The sequence below is a fragment of the Hylobates moloch genome, unplaced genomic scaffold, assembly GCF_009828535.3.
Source record: "Hylobates moloch isolate HMO894 unplaced genomic scaffold, HMol_V3 SCAFFOLD_1, whole genome shotgun sequence".
Lineage (NCBI taxonomy): Eukaryota > Metazoa > Chordata > Mammalia > Primates > Hylobatidae > Hylobates > Hylobates moloch.
The window spans coordinates 120,718,549-120,743,034 of NW_026652276.1; the positions used below are offsets into that span (position 1 = coordinate 120,718,549).

The following is a 24,486-nucleotide window of genomic DNA, read 5'->3' on the forward strand; positions in this document are numbered from 1 at the left end:
GAAAAGAAACAAGAAAGCCTAATAGGCACAAATGAAATATTGAATCAATGGAGGGAGGCATGGAAGAAAGGAAAAGAATGGATATTTTGAAAATGGAAAAACTGTTATAATATGAAAATTAGTGTAATATAAAATAATATTAGTATGTTAGTATAAATATTAAATATTACCTTAAGTGTAAACATAAAACATAAGTAAATTAATTATATGTAAAATATAAATAAGTTCTATTTTAATATAGTGTATAATATAAAATATAATACCATAAATAACATTTTAATGTGTAATTATAATTTAAATTATATTTTGACATTTCAATTTGAAATATGTTACAAAATTGGTAATCTATAATTATATTATTATAATAATTAAAATATATTATAATACAGATATAGTAAATCTAATCAAAATTTTACATTTATCACTCCCATGAGAAAATTTTTAAATAATTATAAAGTATATCTTTAAAATTACTTAGTGAAAGGAAGAAAAATAATGAAAGAGGAATCATGAAAGAAGACTTGCTCCAGAAAACATAAATATTTTCTATATAACTAAAATAATTGCAATTCGGTAATACACTAAAGAATTACAAGGCAGATGTCATTAAAACAAGATAAGAGAGCCCCAAACAAGACGTTACTATCTTATATACATAATGATTTGAATATGGGAAGATATTTTCTAAGCAGAAAAGCAATGGAAGAAGCTATTAAGGGGTTTGTAGTCGTTGTGTCTTAACACAGCAAACTAGCATTAAAAAATTCCAGCCAGGCATGGTGCCTCACGCCTGTAATCCCAGCAGTTTGGGAGGCCGAGGTGGGTGGATCACCTCAGGTCAGGAGTTCAAGACCAGCCTGGCCAACATGATGAAACCCTGTCTCTTCTAAAAGTACAAAAATTTAGCCAGGCGTGGTAGGGGCACCTATAATCCCAACTACTCAAGAGGCTGAGGCAGGAGAATCACTTGAATCCAGGAGGTGAAGGTCGCAGTGAGCCAAGATTTTGCCACTGCACTCCAGCCTGGGTGAGAAGAGCGAGACTCCATCTCAAAAAAAAAGAAAGAAAAAAATTCCAATAGACATACTGGGTAGAGGTTGATATACTTACTATAAAGAACTCATATATGTTAGTTTAAAACAAAATAATAAAAATATAATAGAGAAAAAAGGGTAAATAACATGTAGAGACCATTCAAAGAACTGCTTGTGGGTAATAAACATACCAACAAATTATAAAATATAAACCATTAAATCAATTGATTTTAAAATATTTTCTTGCTGGAAAAGTGTTCATGTGTACTTTTGTGTATTGTAGAGAAAAACAAGGGGTTTTTATTTCCAATCGTCACTTCAAAAACAATGAGTTCTCAAATAAAAAAAAAATCCAGAAAGTTAAGGCCATTTTCTCAGTAATTCTAAACATGTCATCTCATATATTGCTGGTGGGAGTAAAAATTGGCATAACTTTCTAAACACCAATTTGGCAGTAATTCCTTTCCTAAGAACTTACCCTAGAAAACACTGAAAATATAAATGCATGTAACAACTTATTTATAATAGTAAACATCTGGAAACAGGTAAATGTTTCACAGTAGGAGAATGTATCACTCATATAAGTAAGAGTTCATCCATGTGTTAGCTATTAAAATGAGGTTCACCAAAGTCAATTAATCACATGGAGAAAAGTTCATAGTATAGCAATGGTAAAATAACAATGCATATTCAGAGAATTGCACAGGTATGTTAAAAAAAACTACCTAGGAAGAAAAACACACAAAAAAGTATGACTGTCAATATCTCAAAAATGAAATTAATGATGGATTTTCTTTACTTATTTTACCATTTTGCATTATCCAAATACTCTACAGGAAGCATGTGTTATTTATATTATTGGAGAACAGTCATAAAGCAGTCTCCTAGGTGGGTTAATGGGCATTCAGATCAAGATATTTCTCAGCCTTCCATGCACCTTGATGTGGACATGCAACAAACTCAGCTCAATGGAATGTACAATTTCTGGGTCATGTTGAAATACAGCAAGGCACTTGACCTGGATTTTGTTTTTCTCCACTTCCCTTGAGCTAGGATGTAGATACAGTGCTGATGAGTCAACATCAACCATGAAGATGGTGATGGTGGCATGGTGGAAAGAACCCAAGGCCTTGGTTGGCCTGATGATGCACAGCCCACTGACATGAATTTAGCGAGAGGAAAAAATATGTCTTGTCTGGGCCACTGTAAATTGAGGTTTCTTTGTTATAGTTGCTTAGCACGAAGTCCAAGAGACACATGCCATAAATTTTCCAAATATGCCTTATATATTTTCCTGTACAAACACGTATTTCTTTAATTTCAATTTAAAAGTAATCATCTTATGGGTGCACTGTAGATACTCTAATTAAAGAGGTAGAATATTAAGTCACTTATATATTAGTTTCTTAAACATAGTTCAGACAAGTGGAGGTCTAATATGGTTTGTGTTTGTGTCCCCACCAAAATTTCATATCAAATTGTGATCACCTGTGTTGGAGGAGGAGCCTGGTAGGAGGTAACTGGATCATGGTGGCCGATTTCCCCCTTGCTGTTCTCATGACACTGAGTTCTCAAGAGATCTGTTTGTTTAAAAGTGTGTAGCACTTCCCCCTTCACTCTCTTCCTCTTGCTCTGGCCATGTAAGACGTGCCCACTGCCCCTTTGCCTTCTGCCATGATTGTAAGTTTCCTGAAACCTCCCTAGTCATGCTTCCTGTACAGCCTGTGGAACTGTGAGCCTGTTAAACTTCTTTTCTCTATGGCAGTGTGAAAATAAACTAATACAGAAAATTGGTACAGACAGAGGGGCATTGCAATAAAGATACCTGAAAATGTGAAAGCAGCTTTGGAACTGGATAATGGGCAGAGGTTGGAACAGTTTGGAGGGCTCAGAAGATGGGGAAATAAGGGAGTTTGGAACTTCCTAGAGGCTTGTTAAATTGTTGTGACCAAAATGCTGATAGTGATACAGACAATAAGTCGAGGGTGAGGAGATCTCAGATAGAGATGAGAAACTTATTGGAAACTGGGGCATAGTTCAGTTTTGTTATGCATGAGCAAAGAGATGATCTGAAATTAAAATTTTTATTTAAAAGGGAAACACAGCATAGAAGTTTGGAAAATTTGCAGCCTGACATAGTGGTAGAAAAGAAAAACACATTTTCTGAGGAGGAATGGCTGAAGAAATTTGCATAAGTAAAGAAGAGCTGAATGTTAAGAGCCAAGACAATGGGAAAAATGCCTCAAAAGCATTTCAGAGACCTTCTAGGCAGCCCCTCGCATCATAGGCCTGGAAGCCTAGGAGGGAAGAATGATTTTGTGGGCTGGGCCCAGGGCCCCATTGCCCTACATAACCTCAGGACACTGCTCACTGTGTTGCAGCTGCTCCAGCTCCAGCCATGGTTAAATTGTCCCAGATAGATCCCAGGCTACTGGTCCAGAGAGTGCAAGCAGTAAGCCTTGGTGGCTTCCACATGGTGGTAAGCCTGAGGATGCACAGAGGGCAAGAGTTAAGGCTTAGGATCCTCCACCTAGATTTCAGAGGATGTATGGAAACACCTGGATGTCCAAACAGAAGTCTGCTGCATGGACGTGGCCCTCGTGGAGAACCTGCACTAGGGCAGTGTAGAAGAGAAATGTGGGATTTGAGCACCCGCACAGAGTCCCCACTGGGGCACTGCCTAGTAGAACTGTGAGAAAAGGGCTACCACCCTCCAAACCGCAGAACGGTGCATCCACTGACAGCTTGCACTGCGCTCCTGAAAAAGCCACAGGCACTCAATGCCAGCCCTTGAAAGCAGCCATGGGAGCTGAGCCCTGCAGAGCCACAGGGGTGCAGCTGCTCAAGGCCTTGCAATCTACCCCTTGCTTCAGTGTGGCCTGAATGTGGGACATGGAATCAAAGGAGATTATTTTGGAGCTTTAAAATTTAATGACTACTCTGCTGGGTTTTGGACTTGCTCGGGGCCTGTAGCCTCTCTCTTTTAGCTGATTTCTTCCTTTTTGTTCAGGTGTATTTGCCCAATGTCTGTACTCTCAACGTATCTTGGAAGTAACTAATTTGTTTTTTATTTTACAGGCTCATGCAGAAGGGCCTTGCCTTTTCTCAGATGAAACTCTGGACTGTGGACTTTTGAGTTCATGCTGAAATGACATGGGGGAATTTTGAGAAGAAATGACTGTGTTTTGCAATGTGAGAAAAACATGAGATAAGGGAGAGGCCAGTTATAAAATAATATGATTTAGATTTGTGTCCCTGCCCAAATATCATGTCAAATTGTAATCCCCAGTGTTGGTGGAAGGGCCTGGCTGGAGATGATTTGATCATGGGGCAGGTTTCCCTGTTGCTATTCTTGTGATAGTGGGTGAGTTCTCATGAGATCTGTTTGTTAGCAAATGTGTAGCACCTTCCCCTTGACTCTCTCCTTCTCTGGCCATGTAAGGTGTGCCAGCTTCAAAAAATAAACACAAAATTTCCTGTATGGTTGGATAATCTAACTGGTACATAAATATGGCTAGGCAATGCAGAGATTTCAGGAGTTATATTGGAATTCATGATGTTGGATGTGTGAGAAAAAAGTAGTGTTGGTTACTCTTGATTATACTGATTTCAACTCCCTTAGTAAGAAAAGTAGTATGCAAGGTTCTTATCCTCAGTTTCCTGCTCCATGCTTTACCAAGATTCCCTGGGGTAAGGAACCAGAAAAGGCAATGATAAATGAACTCAAAGTTAAGGGGAAAATGTCCAATACAGAGACTTTTTTTCAACAAAGGCTGCCATTTTAGAATCACAGAATAAATCATAAGCTTCCCCACTCTTCATTAACAGTGAGTAATTTTGATCTTTGCACTGCATGGATATGGATAGATTCACGGAAATGAATATATATATATATTTAATGTGAAACCAAATGAATAGGAGGATATAGAAGAGAAATTGCAATGATACACAGTCTTTCTGAGAACAATCTACAATAATTATATGAGAAATAAATGAAATTTTTATCGTGACACCACTTTACCCAATCTTAGAACCCCTGCATGAACATGAAGGCTCATGTTCTCACGCCAGCAAACAAACTCCAGCAAAATAAATACAAGAATGTAGAGAGTTTCTAGAACTGGCAAAGCAAAATGATCATTTTAAGCAAACACATGTATGCATTATGATAAAGTAGAAGATTTATCAAATTTAATTCATTTCAATGTAAAATTTTATTTTCTGAAGTGAAATACAAGAAAAACAACAACAGAAAATCCCAGGGTAGGACTTCCAACTAGGGTCAAATGAATAAACTGGTAAATTGTTTTCTCAAAAGGCAATGATGAATCTGGACAAAATTAACAAAAATAGCCATTTTAAAATTCTGAAAATTGAACAAAAAGGCATACTACAATCTAAGAAGCACTTTTAGCTGACAAACCGCTAAACTTAGGATAAGAAGACTGATAATCAGTGGCATTCCAGCCATAGGCTGCTCCCCACTCTCCCTAGTTTCGTCAACATGCAACTACTGGCAGGAAGGGCAGACCGTGAGGATCAGCAGCTTCTCTGCCCTGGCTGAAGAGGGTGCAAACAATTTGGACCATTGGGTAATGCCCAGGTCCAGTGACACTGTTGATATACCTGATTATTTTGGAGCCAAGCAGAAAAAGCCAATACCTCCAGTATCTGGCCTCTACTAGACTGGAATTGCGTGGATATAGCATGCATATAGCTGTAGCTGCACGTATGTGCAGCTGAGATTGGAGAGGGCCCAGGCCAGCTACATGTTCTTTGTCAACCCAGAGGCTGTCCACATGCACATAGGAGAGACACAAAAGGAGCCAGGAGCCAGTAAAGTTAGGCTAACATGAAAATAGCCTGAACTTTGAATTTCTTCACCATCCACACACAGATACATTTGCAAAGAAAAAAACCTTGTTGGCCTGAGGTGGTTGAGCACAACTTGTGCCCAGTCACTCACTAGCAACTAGCCTATGCATAAACAGAGTGACTCCTATGAGCCGGTCTTAAAAAATGAGAACAAATTTTAAAAAACAAACTGCCCATGTGGCTTATGCCTGTAATCCCAGGATTTTGGGAAGCCGAGGTGGGTGGATCACCTGAGGTCAGGAGTTCAAGACCAGCCTGACCAACATGGTGAAACCCTGTCTCTACTAAAAATACAAAAATTAGCTGGGCATGGTGGCAGGCGTCTATAATCCCAGCTACTTGGGAGGCTAAGGCAGGAGAATCACTTGAACCCACAAGGCAGACGTTGCAGTGAGCCGAGATTGCATTGCTGTACTCCAGCCCGGGTGACAGAGTGAGACGGTTCAAAAACTAAAAATAAAAAATAAAAAATGAGTAGAGGAGTCGGTAGCTACTCACTAAAGGAGAAAGAGTTTTCATAGATTTATCTTGGGCAAATAAGACACAAACACAAAATAAACAAATAAACTTTAAAAAAAATTGGCAACAATAACCACCATAGGGCAGGAAGAATCAGAATCTAGACCTGCTACAATTATCTAAAATGTCCACCTTTCAATAAAAATTTTTAAGGCATGCAAAGAAACAAGAAAGTTTCTCCCCATAACTGGGGAGGAAAAAGCAGTCAAAAGAAATTGTTTATAAGTGTTCTCAGATGCTAGATTTAGAAGAAAAAAATTAAATGCAGCTATTATAAACATCATCAAAGAACTAATGAAAACCAAATTTAAAGAATTAAAGAGAGAGCTGGCAAGATGGCCGAATAAGAACAGCTCCAGTCTGCAGCTCCCAGAGAGATCAACGCAGAAGGTGGGTGATTTCTGCATTTCCAACTGAGGTGCACAGTTCATCTCATTGGGGCTGGTTGGACAGTGGGTGCAGCCCAGGGAGGGCAAGCTGAAGCATGGTGGGGCATTGCCTCAACCTTGGAAGCACAAGGGGTCAGGGGATTTCCCTTTTCCACCCAAAGGAAGCTGTGAGAGACTGTACTGGGAGGAACGGTGCACTCCGGCCCAAATACTGCACTTTTCCCATGATCTCTGCAACTGGCAGACCAGGAGATTTCCTCCAGTGCCTGGCACCTGGCTCAGCGGGTCCCACTCACACAGAGCCCAGCAAACTAAGATCCACGGGCTTGAAATTCTCGCTGCTAGCACAGCAGTCTGAGGTGGACCTGGGATGCTCGAGCTTGGTTGGGAGAGGGGCATCCACCATTGCTGAGGCTTCAGTAGGCGGTTTTACCCTCAAAGTGTAAACAAAGTCTTCAGGAAGTTCGAACTGGGTGGAGCTCACTGCAGCTCAGCAAGGCTGAGTGTCTCTCTAGATTCCTCCTCTCTGGGCAGGGCATCTCTGGAAAAACGGCAGCAGCCCCAGTCAGGGACTCATAGATAAAAGCCCCATCTCCCTGAGACAGAGCACCTGGGGGAAGGGGTGGCTGGGGGTGCAGCTTCAGCAAACTTAAATGTCCCTGTCTGACAGCTCTGAAGAGAGCAGCAGTTCTCCCAGCACAGTGTTCGAGCTCTGATAAGGGACAGATTGCCTCCTCAAGTGGGTCTCTGACCCCTGTGTATCCTGACTGGGAGATACCTCCCGGTAGGGGCCAACAGACACCTCACACAGGAGAGCTCTGGCTGGCATTTGGCAGGTAACCCTCTGGGATGAAGCTTCCAGAGGAAAGAACAGGCAGCAATCTTTGCTGTTCTGCAGCCTCTGCCACTGACACCCAGGTAAACAGGGTCTGGAGCAGATCTCCAGCAAACTCCAACAGACCTGCAGCAGAGGGGCCTGACTGTTAGAAGAAAAAGTAACAAACATAAAGGAATAGTATCAACATCAACAAAAAGGACGTCCACTCAGAGACCACATCCAAAGGTCACCAACATCAAAGACCAAAGTTAGATAAATCCATGAAGATAGGGAGAAACCAGAGCAAAAAGGCTGAAAATTCCAAAAACCAGAACACCTCTTCTCTTCCAAAGGATAACAACTCCTTGCCATCAAGGGAACAAAACTGGATGGAGAATAAGTTTGACGAACTGACAGAAGCAAGCTTCAGAAGGTGGGTAATCACAAACTCCTCCAAGCTAAAGGAGCATGTTCTAACCCGATGCAAGGAAGCTAAGAACCTTGAAAAAACGTTACATGAATTGCTAACTAAAATAATCAGTGTAAAGTGGAATATAAATGACCTGATGGAGCTGAAAAACATAGCAAGATAACTTCGTGAAGCATACACAAGTATCAATAGCTGAATCCATCAAGTGGAAGAAAGGATATCAGAGACTGAAGATCAATTCAATGAAGCAAAAAGACATGATTAGAGAAAAAGAGTGAAAAGAAACGAAGAAAGCCTCCAAGAAATATGCGACTATGTGAAAAGACCAAATCTACATTTGACTGGTGTACCTGAAAGTGATGGGGAGAATGGAACCAAGTTGGAAAACACTCTTCAGGATATTATCCAGGAGAACTTCACCAACCTAGGAAGGAAGGCCAACATTCCAATACAGGAAATACAGAGAACACCACAAAGATATTCCTTGAGAAAAGCAACCCCTGGACACATAATCATCAGATTCACCAAGGTAGAAATGAAGGAAAAAATGTTAAGGGCAGCCAGAGACAAAAGTCAGGTTGCCCACAAAGGGAAGCCCATCAGACTAACAGCAGATCTCTCTGCAGAAACCCTACAAGCCAGAAGAGAATGGGAGACAATATTCAACATTCTTAATGTACAGAATTTTCAACCCAGAATTTCATATCCAGCCAAACTAAGCTTCATAAGCAAAAGAGAAATAAAATCCTTTACAGACAAGCAAATGCTGAGAGATTTTGTCACCACCAGGCCTGCCTTACAAGAGCTCCTGAAGGAAGCACTGAACATGTAAAGGAATAAATGGTATCAGCCACTGCACAAACATACCAAATTGTAAAGACCATCGATGCTATGAAGAAACTGCATCAACTAACAGGCAAAATAACCAGTTAGCATCATAATGACAGGATGAAATTCACACATAACAATATTAACCTTAAATGTAAACGGGCTAAATGCCCCAATTAAAAGACACAGACTGGCAAATTGGATAAAGAGTCAAGACCCACGGGTGGGCTGCATTCAGGAGACCCATCTCATGTACAAAGACACACATAGGCTTAAAATAAAGGGATGGAGGAATATTTACCAAGCAAATGGAAAGCAAAAGAAAGCAGGGATTACAATCCTAGTCTCTGATAAAACAGACTTTAAACCAACACAGATCAAAAGAAAGAAAGAAAGCCATTATATAATGGTAAAGGGATCAATGTAACAAGAAGAGCTAACCATCCTAAATATTTATTCACCCAACCTAGGAGCACCCAGATTCATAAAGCAAATTCTTAGAGACCTACAAAGAGATTTATACTCCCACACAATAATAGTAGTAGACTTTAACACCCTACTGTCAATATTAGACAGAATATTGAGACAGAAAATTAACAAGGATATCTGGGACTTGAACTCAGTTCTGAACCAAGCAGACCTAATAGACATCTACAGAATTCCCCACCCCAAATCAACAGAATATACATTCTTCTCAGTACCACATCACACATATTCTAAAATTGACCACATAAAAGGAAGTAAAACACACCTCAGCAAATGCAAAAGAACGGAAATCATAACAGTCTCTCAGACCACAGTGCAATCAAATTAGAACTCAGGATTAAGAAACTCATTCAAAACTGCACAACTACATGGAAACTGAACAACCTGCTCCTGAATGACTACTGGGTAAATAACGAAATGAAGGCAGAAATAAAGCTGTTCTTTGAAACCAATGAGAACAAAGGCACAGTGTACCAGAATCTCTGGGACACATTTAAAGCAGTGTGTAGAGGGAAATTTATAGCACTAAATGCCCACAAGAGAAAGCTGGAAAGATCTAAAATTGACGCCCTAACATCACAGTTGAAAGAACTAGAGAAGCAAGAGCAAACAAATTCAAAAGCTAGCAGAAGACAAGAAATAACTAAGATCACAGCAGAACTGAAGGAGATAGAGACACAACAAATCCTTCAAAAAATCAATGAATCCAGGAGCTGACTTTTTGAAAAGATCAACAAAATAGATAGACTACTAGCCAGATTAATAAAGAAGAAAAGAGAGAGAGAATCAAATAGATGCAATAAAAAATGATAAAGGGGATATCACCACTGATCCCACAGAAACACAAACTACCATCACAGAATACTATAAACACCTCTATGCAAATAAACAAGAAAATCTAGAAGAAATGGATAAATTACTGAAATAATATACACCCTCCAAAGACTAAACCAGAAAGAAGTCAAATCCCAGAATAGACCAATAAGAAGTTCTGAAATTGAAGCATTAATTAATAGCCTACCAACCCAAAAAAGCCCAAGACCAGAAGAATTCACAGCCAAATTCTACTAGAGGTACAAAGAGGAGCTGGTACCATTCCTTCTGAAACTATTCCAATCAATAGAAAAAGAGGGAATCTTCCTTAACTCATTTTATGAGGCCAGCATCATCCTGATACCAAATCCTGGCAGAAACACAACAAAAAAAAGAAAATTTTAGGCCAATATCCCTGATAAACATCGATGCAAAAATCCTCAATAAAATACTGACAAACTGAATCCAGCAGCACATCAAAAAGCTTATCCACCACAATCAAGTCAGCTTCATCCCTGGGATGCAAGGCTGGTTCAAAATATGCAAATCAATAAACATAATCCATCACATAAACAGAATCAGTGACAAAAACCACATGATTATCTCAATAGATGCAGAAAAGGCCTTTGACAAAATTCAACAGCCCTTCATACTAAAAACTCTCAATAAACTAGGTATTGATGGAACATATTGCAAAATAATAAGATTATTTATGACAAACCCACAGGCAATATCATACTGAATGCACAAAAACTAGAAGCATTCTCTTTGAAAACCAGCACAAGACAAGGATGCCCTCTCTCACCACTACTATTCCACATAGTGTTGGAAGTTCTGGCCAGGGCTATCAGGCAAGAGAAAGAAATAAAGGGTATTCAATTAGGAAAAGAGGAAGTCAAATTGCCTCTGCTTGCCAATGACACGATTATAGATTTAGCAAACCCCATCGTCTCAACCCTGAATCTCCTAAAGCTGAGAGGCAACTCAAGCAAAGTCTAGGATACAAAATCAATGTGCAAAAATTAGAAGCATTCCTATACACCAATAACAGACAAAGTCAAATCATGAATGAACTCCCATTCACAATTGCTACAAAGAGAATAAAATATGTAGGAATACAACTTACAAGGAATGTGAAGTACCTCTTCAAGGAGAACTACAAACCACTGCTCAAGGAAATAAAAGAGGACACAATCAAATGAGAAAAACATTCCATGCTCATGGATAGGAAGAATCAATATCATGAAAATGGCCATACTGTCCAAAATAATTTATAGATTCAATGCTATCCCCATCAAGCTACCACTGACTTTCTTCACAGAATTGGAAAAAAAAAAAAAAAAACTTTAAATTTCGTATGGAACCAAAAAAGAGCCCACATAGCCAAGATAATCCTAAGCAAAAAGAACAAAGCTGGAGGCATCAAGGTACCTGACTTCAGACTATACTACAAAGCTACAGTAACAGAAACAGCATGGTACTGGTACCAAAACAGATATATAGACCAAGGGAACATAACAGAGGCCTCAGAAATAATACCACACATCTAAAACCATCTGATTTTTGACAAACCTGACAGAAGCAAGCAATGGGGAAAGAATTCCCTATTTAGTAAATGGTGTTGGGAAAACTGGGTAGCCATATGCAGAAAGCTGAAACTGGATCCCTTCCTTACACTTTATACAAAAATTAACTCAAGATGGATTAAAGACTTAAACGTAAGACGTAAAACCATGAAAACTCTAGAAGAAAACCTAGGCAATACCATTCACGTCATAGGCATGGGCAAAGACTTCATGACTAAAACACCAAAAGCAATGGCAACAAAAGCCAAAATTGACAAATGGAATCTAATTAAACTAAAGAGCTTCTGCACAGCAAAAGAAACTACCATCAGAGTGAACAGGCAACCTACAGAATGGGAGAAAATTTTTGCAATCTTTCTATCTGACAAAGGGCTAATATCCAGAATCTACAAAGAACTTAAACAAATTTACAAGAAAAAAACAAACAACCCCATCAAAGAGTAGGCAAAGGATATGAACAGACACTTCTCAAAAGAAGACATTTATGCAGCCAACAAACTTATGAAAAAAAGCTCATCATCACTGGTCATTAGAAAAATGCAAATCAAATCCACAATGAGATACTATCTCATGCCAGTAGAATGCTGATCATTAAAAAGTCAGAAAACAACAGATGCTGGAAAGGATGTGGAGAAATAGGAACACTTTTGCACTGTGGGTGGGAGTGTAAATTAGTTCAACAATTGTGGAAGACAGTGTGGCGATTCCTCAAGGATCTAGAACTAGAAATACCATTTGACCCAGCAATCCCATTACTGGGTATATACCCAAAGGATTATAGATCATTCTACTATGAAGACACATGCACACATATGTTTACTGAGGAACTGTTCACAATAGCAAAGACTTGGAACCAACCCAAATGCCCATCAATGATAGACTGGATAAAGAAAATGTGGTACATATACACCACGGAATATTATGCAGCCATAAAAAAGAATGAGTTCATGTCCTTTGCAGGGACATGGATGAAGCTGGAAATCATCATTCTCAGCAAAGTAACACAAATCAGAAAACCAAACATCACATGTTCTCACTCATAAGTGGGAGTTGAACAATGAGGACACATGGACACAGGGATGGGAACATCACACACCGGGGCCTGTTGCGGGGCTGGGAGGCTGGGTGAGGGACAGCATTAGGAAAATTACCTAATGTAGATGACAGGTTGATGGGTGCTGCAAACCACCATGGCACATGTATACCTATGTAGCAAACCTGCACGTTCTGCACACATACCCCATAACTTTAAGTATAATAATAATAAATAAAAAGAATTAAAGAAAAGTCTGACAACAATATTAGTAAGTGGGGATTCTGAAGAAGGGCTTAAAAATTATAAAAAAATAAATCTTTCAGTTAAAGATTACAAGAAATTGAATGAAAAATTCACTAGAGGGGTCAACACCAGATTCAAAATGGCAGAGGAGTCAGTGAACACATAGATCAATAAAGATTATCAAATCCAAAAATAGAGAAAAACAAGACTAAAAATAATGAGCAAGAACTCAGACTTGTGCGATAAGATCAGAGTTTCAACATACATGTAATGGAAGACCAAAAGAAAAGGAAAGATAGATAGGACCAGAAAAAGTATCTGAGTAAATAATGGCCAAAATTTTCTCACATTTTTCGTATGGACAGATATACATCAGAAATGACAATTGTATGGATTACTATTTAAGACTGTGGATATCTCTTTTTGATATATTTTCCTATCTTCTTTAAAAGATTTAAAAGTGTGTGAAGTCAAAATTATAATATGCTTTATTGGATTTATAGCATATAAAATGTAATATATATGGTAATAATAGCACAAAGAAAAAGGGAGGAAATAGAGCCATATTAGGGCAAGATTACAATACTTTTCTAGAATTAAGTTAGCATCAAGATGTATACTATCATCCTTAGACTAGCCAGTAAGAACATAACTAAAAAGAATAGATAAAACATTAAATACAGTATACTTCAAATTATTCATTTGATATATAAGACTGCCAAGCAGAAACAGATATAAGAAACACAGGAGACATTATGTAAGAAATAGCAAAACGGTCAATGTGACTTCAGCCATATCAATAACTACATTAAATGTGGGACAGTTTAAATACCTCACACAAAAGGCAGACATTGTCAGATTGGGAAAAAAAAAAACAATATCCAACTATACACAATCTATAGGAAACACTCCTTCTATTCAAAGACACAAATTATTTGAAAATAAAAGAATATGAAAAGATATACCATACAAACATCATCCAAAAGACAGAAGCAATGGCTATTTTAAGAAACAAAACAGACTTTAAGATAAAACATACTGCTAGAGTGAAAAAGAGACATTTCATAATGATAAGAAAGTCAAAATATTAGTATGATAGCAATTAAGAATGCATATTCACCTAACTACACAGACTCCAAATATATGAAGCAAAAACTCACAGAATCTAAAGAAGGAAAAGAAAAATGTAACAATTATACTTGAAGAGTTCAATATCTTATTTTCAGTAATTGATAGAATACACAGGAAAAAATCCACAAGAATACAGAATACTTAAACAAGACTGTCAAACTAACTTGCTGTATATACAATATTCCATCCAACTACTACAGAATACATATTCCTTTGCATAGACAATTCTGTAGGATAGACCATATGTTAAGCCTGGAGTAAAAAACCGCAGCCCATTGGCTAAATCCAGCCTGCCACCATTTTGTGGGGGTTAGGGGGAGAGGAACAAATAAAGTTTTATTGGAACCACAATTATGCATTTACCTAATAGTGGTGGGAGCTTTCACACTACAACAGTGGAGTTGGATACTGCAGTACACAACATATGACTTGCAAAACCAAATACCCAGTAATGGGATTGCTGGGTCAAATGGTATTTCTAGTTCTAAATTGATAAACTGAATGTAATCAAAATTTAAAATGTTTGCACTTCCAAAGACATTATTAATAAAATGGAAAGACAGCCATAGACTGGAAATACATATTTACAAATCATTTATCCAGCAAGGGACTTCTATTCAGAATATAGGAATATCTGCTACATAAAAAGAACTATTACAATTCAAAAATAATAGATAAAAAACAATTAAAATATGGTGTTTTATAAAAAAAAAACTGTAACCCCTCTGGTAGGCCATTAAAAAGTCATAACAAATTTAAAAGGATGGAAACCATACAACTTATTTTATCTAATGACAACAGAATTAAATCAGAAACGAATAACAGAAAAAAAAAACTCTTAAAAATCTCCCAGTATTTGAAAATTGAACGACACTTCTAAATAAACTAAGGGTCAAGGAAGTAATCACAAGAGAAACTGAAAAATATTTCAAGAGAATGAAAAATTTTATAATAGAAGGAAAAAGCTGAAGGAATAACACTTACTGTTTTCAAAACTTAATAGAAAACAACCATAATCAACATGATATTATTGGGTGAGAAAATAGGCATACATATCAATGGATAATAATTGAGAGTCCAAAAATAAATCATACAATAAATAATATAATAAAGGTGCTATGACAATTCAGTGGGATAAAAGATAATCTTTTCAAGGAAGAGTGCTGAAATAACTGGATATTAACATGCATAAAAGTGAATTTATATCCTTTTCTCATACTATACACAAAACTTAGCTTGAAATAGATCAAAGACTTAAATATAAGAGCTAAAATTCTAAAATTTTTAGAAAAAAAGATATAAGAAAATCTGTAGGACTTCATTTGAACAAATAGTTCTTAGATGAGACACCAAAAGCACAAACCAATAAAAATAAATTGATAAACTGAATGTAATCAAAATTTAAAATGTTTGCACTTCCAAAGACATTATTAATAAAATGGAAAGACAGCCATAGACTGGAAATACATATTTACAAATCATTTATCCAGCAAGGGACTTCTATTCAGAATATAGGAATATCTGCTACATAAAAAGAACTATTACAATTCAAAAATAATAGATAAAAAACAATTTAAATATAAGGGATCCTTACAAAAATTAACGTACTCTTACCATCCAATCCAGCAATTACATTCCTTAGTATTTACCCAAAGGAGTTGAAAATATGTTCACACAAAAAACTGCACATGGATCCTTAAGCAGCTTTATTCAAAATTGTCAAAACTTGGAAGCAACCAAGATGTGGTTTAGCAGATGAGTGGATAAATAAGCTGTAGTACATCCAGATAGTGGAATATGACTCAGGACTGAAATGAAATGAGCTATCAAGCCATGAGAAGACATGGGAGAAACTAAATGAAAAAAGTCAACCTGAAAAGACTACATACTGTATGATTCCAACTATATGGCATTGTGGAAAAGGTAAAACTATGGAGACAGTAAAAAGATGAGTGGTTACCAGGGGTTGGGCGGGAGGGAGAGATGAATAGGTGGAACACAGAAAATTTTTAGGGCAGAGAAACAATTCTATCTGATACTATAATGGTGGATTCTTATTAGATATTTGTCCAAACCCATAAAATGTCCAACACCAAGAGTGAACCCTATGTAAATTGGATTGGGGTGGTAATGTGCCGTCAATGTAGGCTCATCAATTTTAATAAACGTATCACTCTGGTACTGCATGCTGATAATAGGGAAAGATATGCATGTGTGAAGGCAAGGAGGGATTTTAAAAATCTCTGTACCTTCCTCTCAATTTTGCAGTGAACCTAAAACTATTTTAAAGTATAAATCCATTTTTAAGAAATGGAGGATGGAGGAGATATTGGAATAGATATGTCACGAAAGAATTAATACAAATAACCAACAGGCACATGACAAGATTCTAATAGTGTTAGTCCTTAGGAAAATGTGAATTAAAACCCCACTTCACTAGGGTGCCTATAATGAAAAAAGACAGGCAGTAGTGACAAGGGTGTGGAATAAAGAAGATGCATCATTGTTGCTGGGAACATATACTGATAAGGCCAATTTGGGAAATAACTCTGCAGTTTCTTAAAGTGTCAAATACAACTTACTATTCAACCTAGCAATTTGACTCAGAAAAATCTAAAAAAAAAAAAACATGTCTATACATACACAGACATTTATATCACTGTTCATAACATGTTATTCATAATAGCAAAACACTGGAAACAACCCAAATGCTCAACTGATGAATGGATAAATAAAAGTGGTATAGCTATAAAATGGGATACCATTTGGAATGAAAAGGAGCAAGCTATTGACATAAAACACAAAAAAATGTTATGATAGGCCAGGCGCGTTGGCTCACGCCTGTAATCCCAGCACTTTGGGAGGCCCAGGCAGGTGGATCACGAGGTCAGGAGATCGAGACCATCCTGGCCAACATAGTGAAACCCTGTCTCTACTAAAATACAAAAAAATTAGCCAGGCGTGGTGGCGGGTGCCAGTAGTCCCAGCTACCCGGGAGCCTGAGGCAGGAGAACGGCGTGAACCCAGGAGGCGGAGCTTGCAGTGAGCCAAGATGGTGCCACTGCACTCCAGCCTGGGCGACTGAGCAAGACTCCGTCTCAAAAAAAAGTGTTATGATAAATTAAAAAAAGAGATGCAGCAGACTACTAATTATATGATTCAGTTAATGAAATATCCATATAAAGCAAATTTACAGAGGCAGAAAGCCATCAATGTTTTCCTAGGTGGAGGTTTTGAATGCTAATTTTTTTGTTGTGGTTTTTGTTTTTGAGATGGAGTCTTGCTGTAACGCCCAGGCTGGAGTGCAGTGGCCTGATCTTGGCTCACTGCAAGCTCCGCCTACCGGGTTCATGATGTTCTCCTGCCTCAGCCTCCTGAATAGCTGGGACTACAGGCGCCCGCCACCACACCCGGCTAATTTTTTGTATTTTTAGTAGAGATGGGGTTTCTCCGTGTTAGCCAGGATGGTCTTGATCTCCTGACGTCGTGATCTGCCCGCCTCGGCCTCCCAATGTGCTGGGATTACAGGCATGAGCCACGGCGCCTGGCCTTGAATGCTAATTTAACTGAAAATAAGCATGAGAAAATTTGGGGGAGGTGACCCAAATGTTCTAAGGCTTATTTATGGTAATATTTGCACAAGTCTATAAATTTACTAAAGAATTATAGAATTCCATACTTACAGTGATCAAGTTATATCAAATGTAAATTATATTTCAGAAAATGATATTTAAAAAAAACAACAGTGTAAAGTTTAGTCTGGAAGCGAAAATTGGGGAATGTTAAGCAGTATAGACAAACCTATCAGTGAATGAATTTTTTTAAAAAAGAAAGAGCCCAGAGATAGAAAATTAAGAAGAAAAGTCTACTTTGACATGAAGCAATGTGAGAAATGTGTGAATGGCTGATTTCTTCACAATGCATCGGCTTTGCAGCCAGAAACACTTGTTACAGGAAATGGCTGTAAGATTTATGTGTAATAGGATTATGCATGCTGAGTTATAGCATTTAATAGTATTTTTACGTAAACTAATAATGCTGCAGTAATCAGTAAAGTCTTCTGAGGTCCTCTCAGAAATCTCACGTTTCAAATGATAGGGCTAGCTTTATATTTCACTTCTGGTAACAAGAGCTGGGGTATTCAAGCAGAGACTGAATGATTTAGACTGTTGGGAAGCATGTTTCCATGGGTCCCTTGTGTTCCTACATGTCTTGCCATGAATTTCAAGAATATAAGACCCTAACTGCTCTTTATGCTTGCAGCAAACAACCATGGAAGAAGTGACACCTCCTCCCAAACCAAGGGCTGGCTTCCTTATCAGATGTTATAAGGTAGTAATTTCACTAGATTTGGCATTCCTCTCCTCTGTGTGCAGGCATCCATCAGTCCAACAGAAACTGGAGTTTAGGGAACCAATGAGAAACCATGCTGACACTCTGGCTACTGTTCTTGCTGTGAGCAATAAAGTCTTCCATCTCTGTCCCAGAAGTCTCATTTCTTCTGTCAACATCCATAAAACTATATCAAGCTAAATTTGTTAGCTTGCAAAAGGGCAAAATGTCAGATCTTTGGCAGCTCTTGACATCTTATTCACAGTATATTTTACTTAAGCATAAAGACAAAACAAGTCTAAATGTTAAAGCCTGGTCTTTATTACATCATTAGGATTTGTATTGGTTAAATCATATTGCTCACTCCCCATAAGTAGGTTTTATGAAATCTATATTTGTAATTCTGTGTGGCCTAGAACAGTGTATTAGAAAGTTAAAAAGAAGTCAATGGTTTTGAAATCTAATTACAAACTTAATTCTGTGATAAAGAAAATGTTAAACCAGATTCAGTAACCTGTTAAGTATTTTAGTTCAGCTAATTCTACCTGCTGAATTAACAGGCCTTGGATGGAAAGGATCTGAAAGATCCTTCAGGAAGACCTGAAAATGGTAGTCTAGCACTCATCCTTGAACAGTAGCAATGGATGAGGCAAGAATATCGTCCTTGGACACAGAATACTAGGTTCAAATTCTAGCTCTGCCACCTATTTGCTATGTAAACTTGGTTATACAACATAATCCCTCATGGCTTCAGTCTCAATTTATACAATAAGGGCTAACAGTAATATCACCATTATTGTGTTATAAAGATTAAGAAATGTCTATGTGTAGCACTGTGCGGGGGCCTAAATGCACTTCTTAACCTTTGTTACTCAGTCTTACTCAGGAAATGGCTACAAGAGAAACTGGAACTCACCTGTGGGAGGTCAGCACGGCAGCACAGCCTTCCCGAACCTCCTTCATTATCGTTTGCCACAGGTACCGCTTAGAGCAGGGATCCATCCCAGAGCTGGGCTCATCCTGAAGGAAAGGCAACACAGAGTAATCAGCATTTGAAAAACACAAACAGAAATATACACAATGACATGGGAGGCCAGACCCCGGGTGAAAGAAAAATCTCTGCTCTGGCTCTAACAGGCAGCTCTCCAGTTGGCTTTGTTGCACTCTGCTCAACAAAGCCAGAATGATAGGGGAATGTGAGAGAGCAATGAGGGAGTGCCTGACTCCTCCAGCCATGCAGCAGGCTACCCAGGAGCCCCACTTCTTACTCACCTCATCCACAGAAATTCAAAAAAGATACCAAAATTATAAAAAAAAGAACCAAATAGAAATACTGGTGCAGAAAAATATAATGAAATAAAAAATATAATAGAGAATGCCAAAAGCACATCTGATCAAGCAGATAAAAAAAATCTGTGAACTTGAAGGCAGATTATTTGAAATTATCCAGCCAAGGAAAATTTTAAAAAAATAAAAAAGAATTAAGAAGAACAAAGAAAGCCTAACAGGGTTTATGGCACATTATCCAGAGACCTAACTTTTACAATACGAGATTTACAAAATAAAAAAAGGTGAGAAAAAAGGGCAGTAGAATGCTTATTAAATAATGGCTGAAACATTCCCAAATTTGGATAAAGAGATAGACATTTGAACATCGATATATATGAAGCTTAAAAGTTCCCAAATAGCTTCAACCCAACAAATTATTCACTGAGATACACAATAATCAAACTGCCAAAAATGAAAAACAGAATTTTCACAGCAACAAGAGCAAAAAAAAGGCTCATGACATACATCCACAAGGCTATCAGTGGATGTTTCAGAAGAAATCTTCAGGACTGGGAAAGAGTGAGCCTATGAAAGAAAAAAAACCTGCCAAATAAAAATACTTTACCTACTTTACCCAGCAAAGCTGCCCTTCGGAGATAAAAAAGAGATAAAGAATTTCCCAAACAAAAGCTGAAAGAGTTCATTGACACAATACCTGGCTTATAAAAAAAAAATGCTAAAGGGGTTCTTCAAAACAAAATAAAAGGATTCTATTAGCAACATGAAATTATAAAACTCACAGTAAAGTATACAGCCAAATTCAGCATACTTTAACGCTTTAATGTTGGTGTGTAAATCACTTATAACTGTAATATTCCGATTAAAAGACAAAAAAGTATTAAAAATAACTATAGCTACAATAATTTTTTAATGGAAATACAACATAAAAAGGTGCAAATTGTGACATCTAAAACATAAAATGAGATGGTTGGAAGTAAAAGTGTAGTTTTTTTTTTTAATGTGATATAAGTTCAGTTACTATCAGGTTAAAAATAGACTTTTGTAACTATAAGATGTTTTATATAGGTTCTTGGTAACCACAAATAAAAAAACCTATAGTAGATGCACACACACACACACATACACACACACACACAAAAGAAAAAAAACAGAAATGAATCAAAGCATACCAACATACCAACACACAAAAAAATTATCAAATTAAAAGAAAAACAGTAATAGAGGAAAAAATAAATAAATAACTTTAAAAATAGCCAGAAAACAATTAACAAAATGTCAAGAATATGATCTTACCTATTAATAATTACATTAAATGTAAATAGACAGCATTTGCCAATCAAAAGGCATAAAGTGAATGAATGGATAAAAACCAAGATCCAATCTTATGCTGTTTGCAAGAGACCTAGTACAGTTTTTTTTGGATACACATAGACTGAGTGTGAAACAATAGGTAAAGATACTCCAAGCAAATGATGACCCAGAGGGCATGTTTATATATATTGATGTCAGATAAAATATGCTTTAAGTCAAAAACTGTAAAAAGAGAAAAATACAATGATAAAATGGTCAATTTATATAAAATGATAAAAGAGTAATTGTAAATAGATATGCACCAAACATTAGAGTGCTATATATGTAATGCAAATATTAACAGAACTGAAAGAAGTAAAAGACATAAGTACAATAATAATAGGGGAGTTCAAGGCTCTACTTTCAATGATACATTGATTAACCAGATAGAAAATCAATAAGGAAACAATGTGCTTGAACTATGCTTTAGACCAAATGAACCTAACAGCCATACACAGAACATTCTATCCAACAATAGCAGAATACACATTCTTCTCCAGCACACATAAAATACTCTCCAGGAGAGACCATATATTAGGCCACAAAACAAGTCTAAACAATTTTAAAAAATGAAAATCATATCCAGCATCATTTCAGACCACCATGGTATGATACTAGAAATTAATAAGGAGGAAAACTGTAAAATTCACAAATAAGTGTAAATTAACAATATGTTCCTGAACATCCATGGGTCAAAAATGAAATTAAAAAGAAAATTTTAAAAAGTACATGTATCTTGAGACAAATGAAAATGGAAACAAAACAAAACTTATGGGATGAAGTAAAAGCAGATTTGAGGAAGAAGTCATCAACATTAAGAAAAAAGAAAGATTTCAAATAAATATCCTACCTTTGCAATTGAAGAAACTGGATAAAGAAATGAACTAATCCCAAAGTTAGCAGAAATAAAAGAATAAAAGGCCATATATCATAAGCCCACAACTAACATCATATTCAACAGTGAAAAGCTAAAAACTTCAAATCTAAGAAGAACAAGACAAGGATGCCCACTCTAGCCACTTCTATTCAACATAATACTAGAAGTCCTAACCAGAGCAATTAGTCAAGACAAAGAAAAGGCATCCAAATCAAAAACGAAGAAGTAAAATCATCTTTTCAAAAGCATGATCTAATATACAGAAAACACTATGGACTCCACCAAAAAATCCATTAGAATAAACAAATTTAATAAAGTCATATGATACAAAATCAACATACAAATATCAATTGTGCTTCCATAAAATAACAATGGGTTATCAGAAAAGGAAATTTTAGACAATTTCATTTACAATAAGATCAAAATGAATAAAATACTCAGAAATAATTTTAACAAAGGAAGTGAAAGATCTGTATACTAAAAACTATAACAATTTGATTAAAGAAATTGAAGACAAATAAATGGAGAGCTATCCATGTACATGGATTGAAAGAATTAATATTTTAAAATGTCCATATTACCCAAAGCGATCTACAGACTCAGTGCTATTCCTACAATTCCATTGTCATTTTTTCACAGAAATAGAAAACCAGAATGCTGAAATTTATATTTAAAAAAACCCAAAAGACCACAAATAGCTAAAGAAAGTAAGCAAGAAGAACAGTGCTGGAGGCCTCACATTTCCTATTTTCAAAATATACTACGATGCTATTATAATTTTAAAAGTATGGTACTTGAATAAAAACAGACATATAGATTCATAGAAAAGAATAGACAGTACAGAACTAAACCCACACACATATAGTCAATTAATCTTTGACAAATACACCAAAATTAAAACTGGGAAAAGGACAGTCTCTTCAATATATGGCTTTGGGAAAACTGAATATCTACATACAAAAAATTAAAACTCAGTCCTTATCTTACACCATACACAAAAATCAACTGAACATGTATTAAAGATTTAAACATAAGATCAGAAACCATGAAACTTGTAGAAAAAAAAAAAAAAAGAAAAGCTCCTTGACATTGGTCTTGGCAATGTTTTGCTTGTTTCTTTTTTGGATATGACACCAAAAGCACATAAAACAGAAGCAAACATAAAGTGGGACTATTTCAAACGAAAAGAGTTTCTGCACAAGAAAGGAAAATATCAACAAAGCAGGCAAACTGCAGTGGGGGATAAAATATTTGCAACCATATATCCAATAAGGAGTTACATCCTATATATGGAATTCGTAAAACTAAATAGCAAAATAATAATAATTAAAAATAGACAAAAAACTTGAACAGACTTTTCTCAAAAGAAGACATGCAAATGGCCAACAGGTATATGAAAAGATGCTCAACATTATTAATAATCAGGGAAATGCAAATGAAAACCACCATGAGATATCATCTTATACTTGTTAGAATGGCTATTGTTAAAAGGACAGAAGATAATCAGCAATGGCAAGGATTCGGAGAAAAGTGAACCCTTATACACAATTGGTGGGAATGTAAATGTACACACATTATGGAAAACAGTGTGGAGGTTCCTCTACAAATTAAAAATACTACTGCCACTGATCCAGTAATCCCACTTCTGTGTGTGTATCCAAAGGAAATAAAATCAATATCTGGAAGGGATATCTGCAGTGCTATATTCATGACAACATTATTTACAAAAGCCAAGATATAGAAACAACCTAAGTATCCCTAAGTGTATAAATGGGAAAAGAAAATGTATATGTCTCTCTCTTTCTCTCTCTCTCCGTTTCCTTGTCTCTCTCTCTCTCTTCTCTCTCACTGTGTATGTGTGGGTGTAATGAAATATTATTCTGCCTGAAAAATAAGGAAATCCTTCCATTTTCAACAACATAAGTGAATCTGGAGGACTTTATGCCAAGCATAAAGTGAAATAAGCCATGCATGAAAAAACACCACTTCTTAATGAAATATTAAAAAGTTGAACACATAGGAAGAGAGAGTAGAAAGGTGCCAGGCTGTGGAAATGGGGAGATACTTATCAAAAGGCAGAAAATTTCAGTTATACAGGACAAACAAGTTCTCGAGACCTAATATACAGCATATAGGGCTGCTACAGTTTGGATGTTTTGTCCCCTAGAGAATTCATGTTAAAACTCAATCCCTAATGAAACGGTATTGAGAGGTGTGACCTTTGGGAGGTGAATGAGTTTATAAGGTTAAGTGACCTTATAAAAGGACGTGATGAAGGACATTCACCTCTTTTTGCCCTTCTGACTTTTGCCTTGTGATGATACCTATTCCTCCCCTCTGGAGGGCACAGGGTTCAGGAAGCAGGGTTGGCACACTCAGCAGACACCTGGACCTGGCAGTGCCTTAATCTTGGACTTCCCAGACTCCAAAACTCAAATTTCTGTTCTCTG

At 36.8% G+C, this 24,486-nt stretch overlaps 1 protein-coding gene across 1 annotated transcript in view; it reads right to left on the reverse strand.

The window, feature by feature from the left end:
- ABCA13 (ATP binding cassette subfamily A member 13) overlaps nt 1-24,486 on the reverse strand; it is a 509,835-nt gene that overhangs the window by 34,515 nt on the left and 450,834 nt on the right. The window contains exon 58 of the mRNA XM_032758123.2: nt 19,436-19,539. Within this exon, the coding sequence (XP_032614014.1) occupies nt 19,436-19,539 (104 nt within the window). The remainder of the gene's footprint in view (nt 1-19,435; nt 19,540-24,486) is intronic.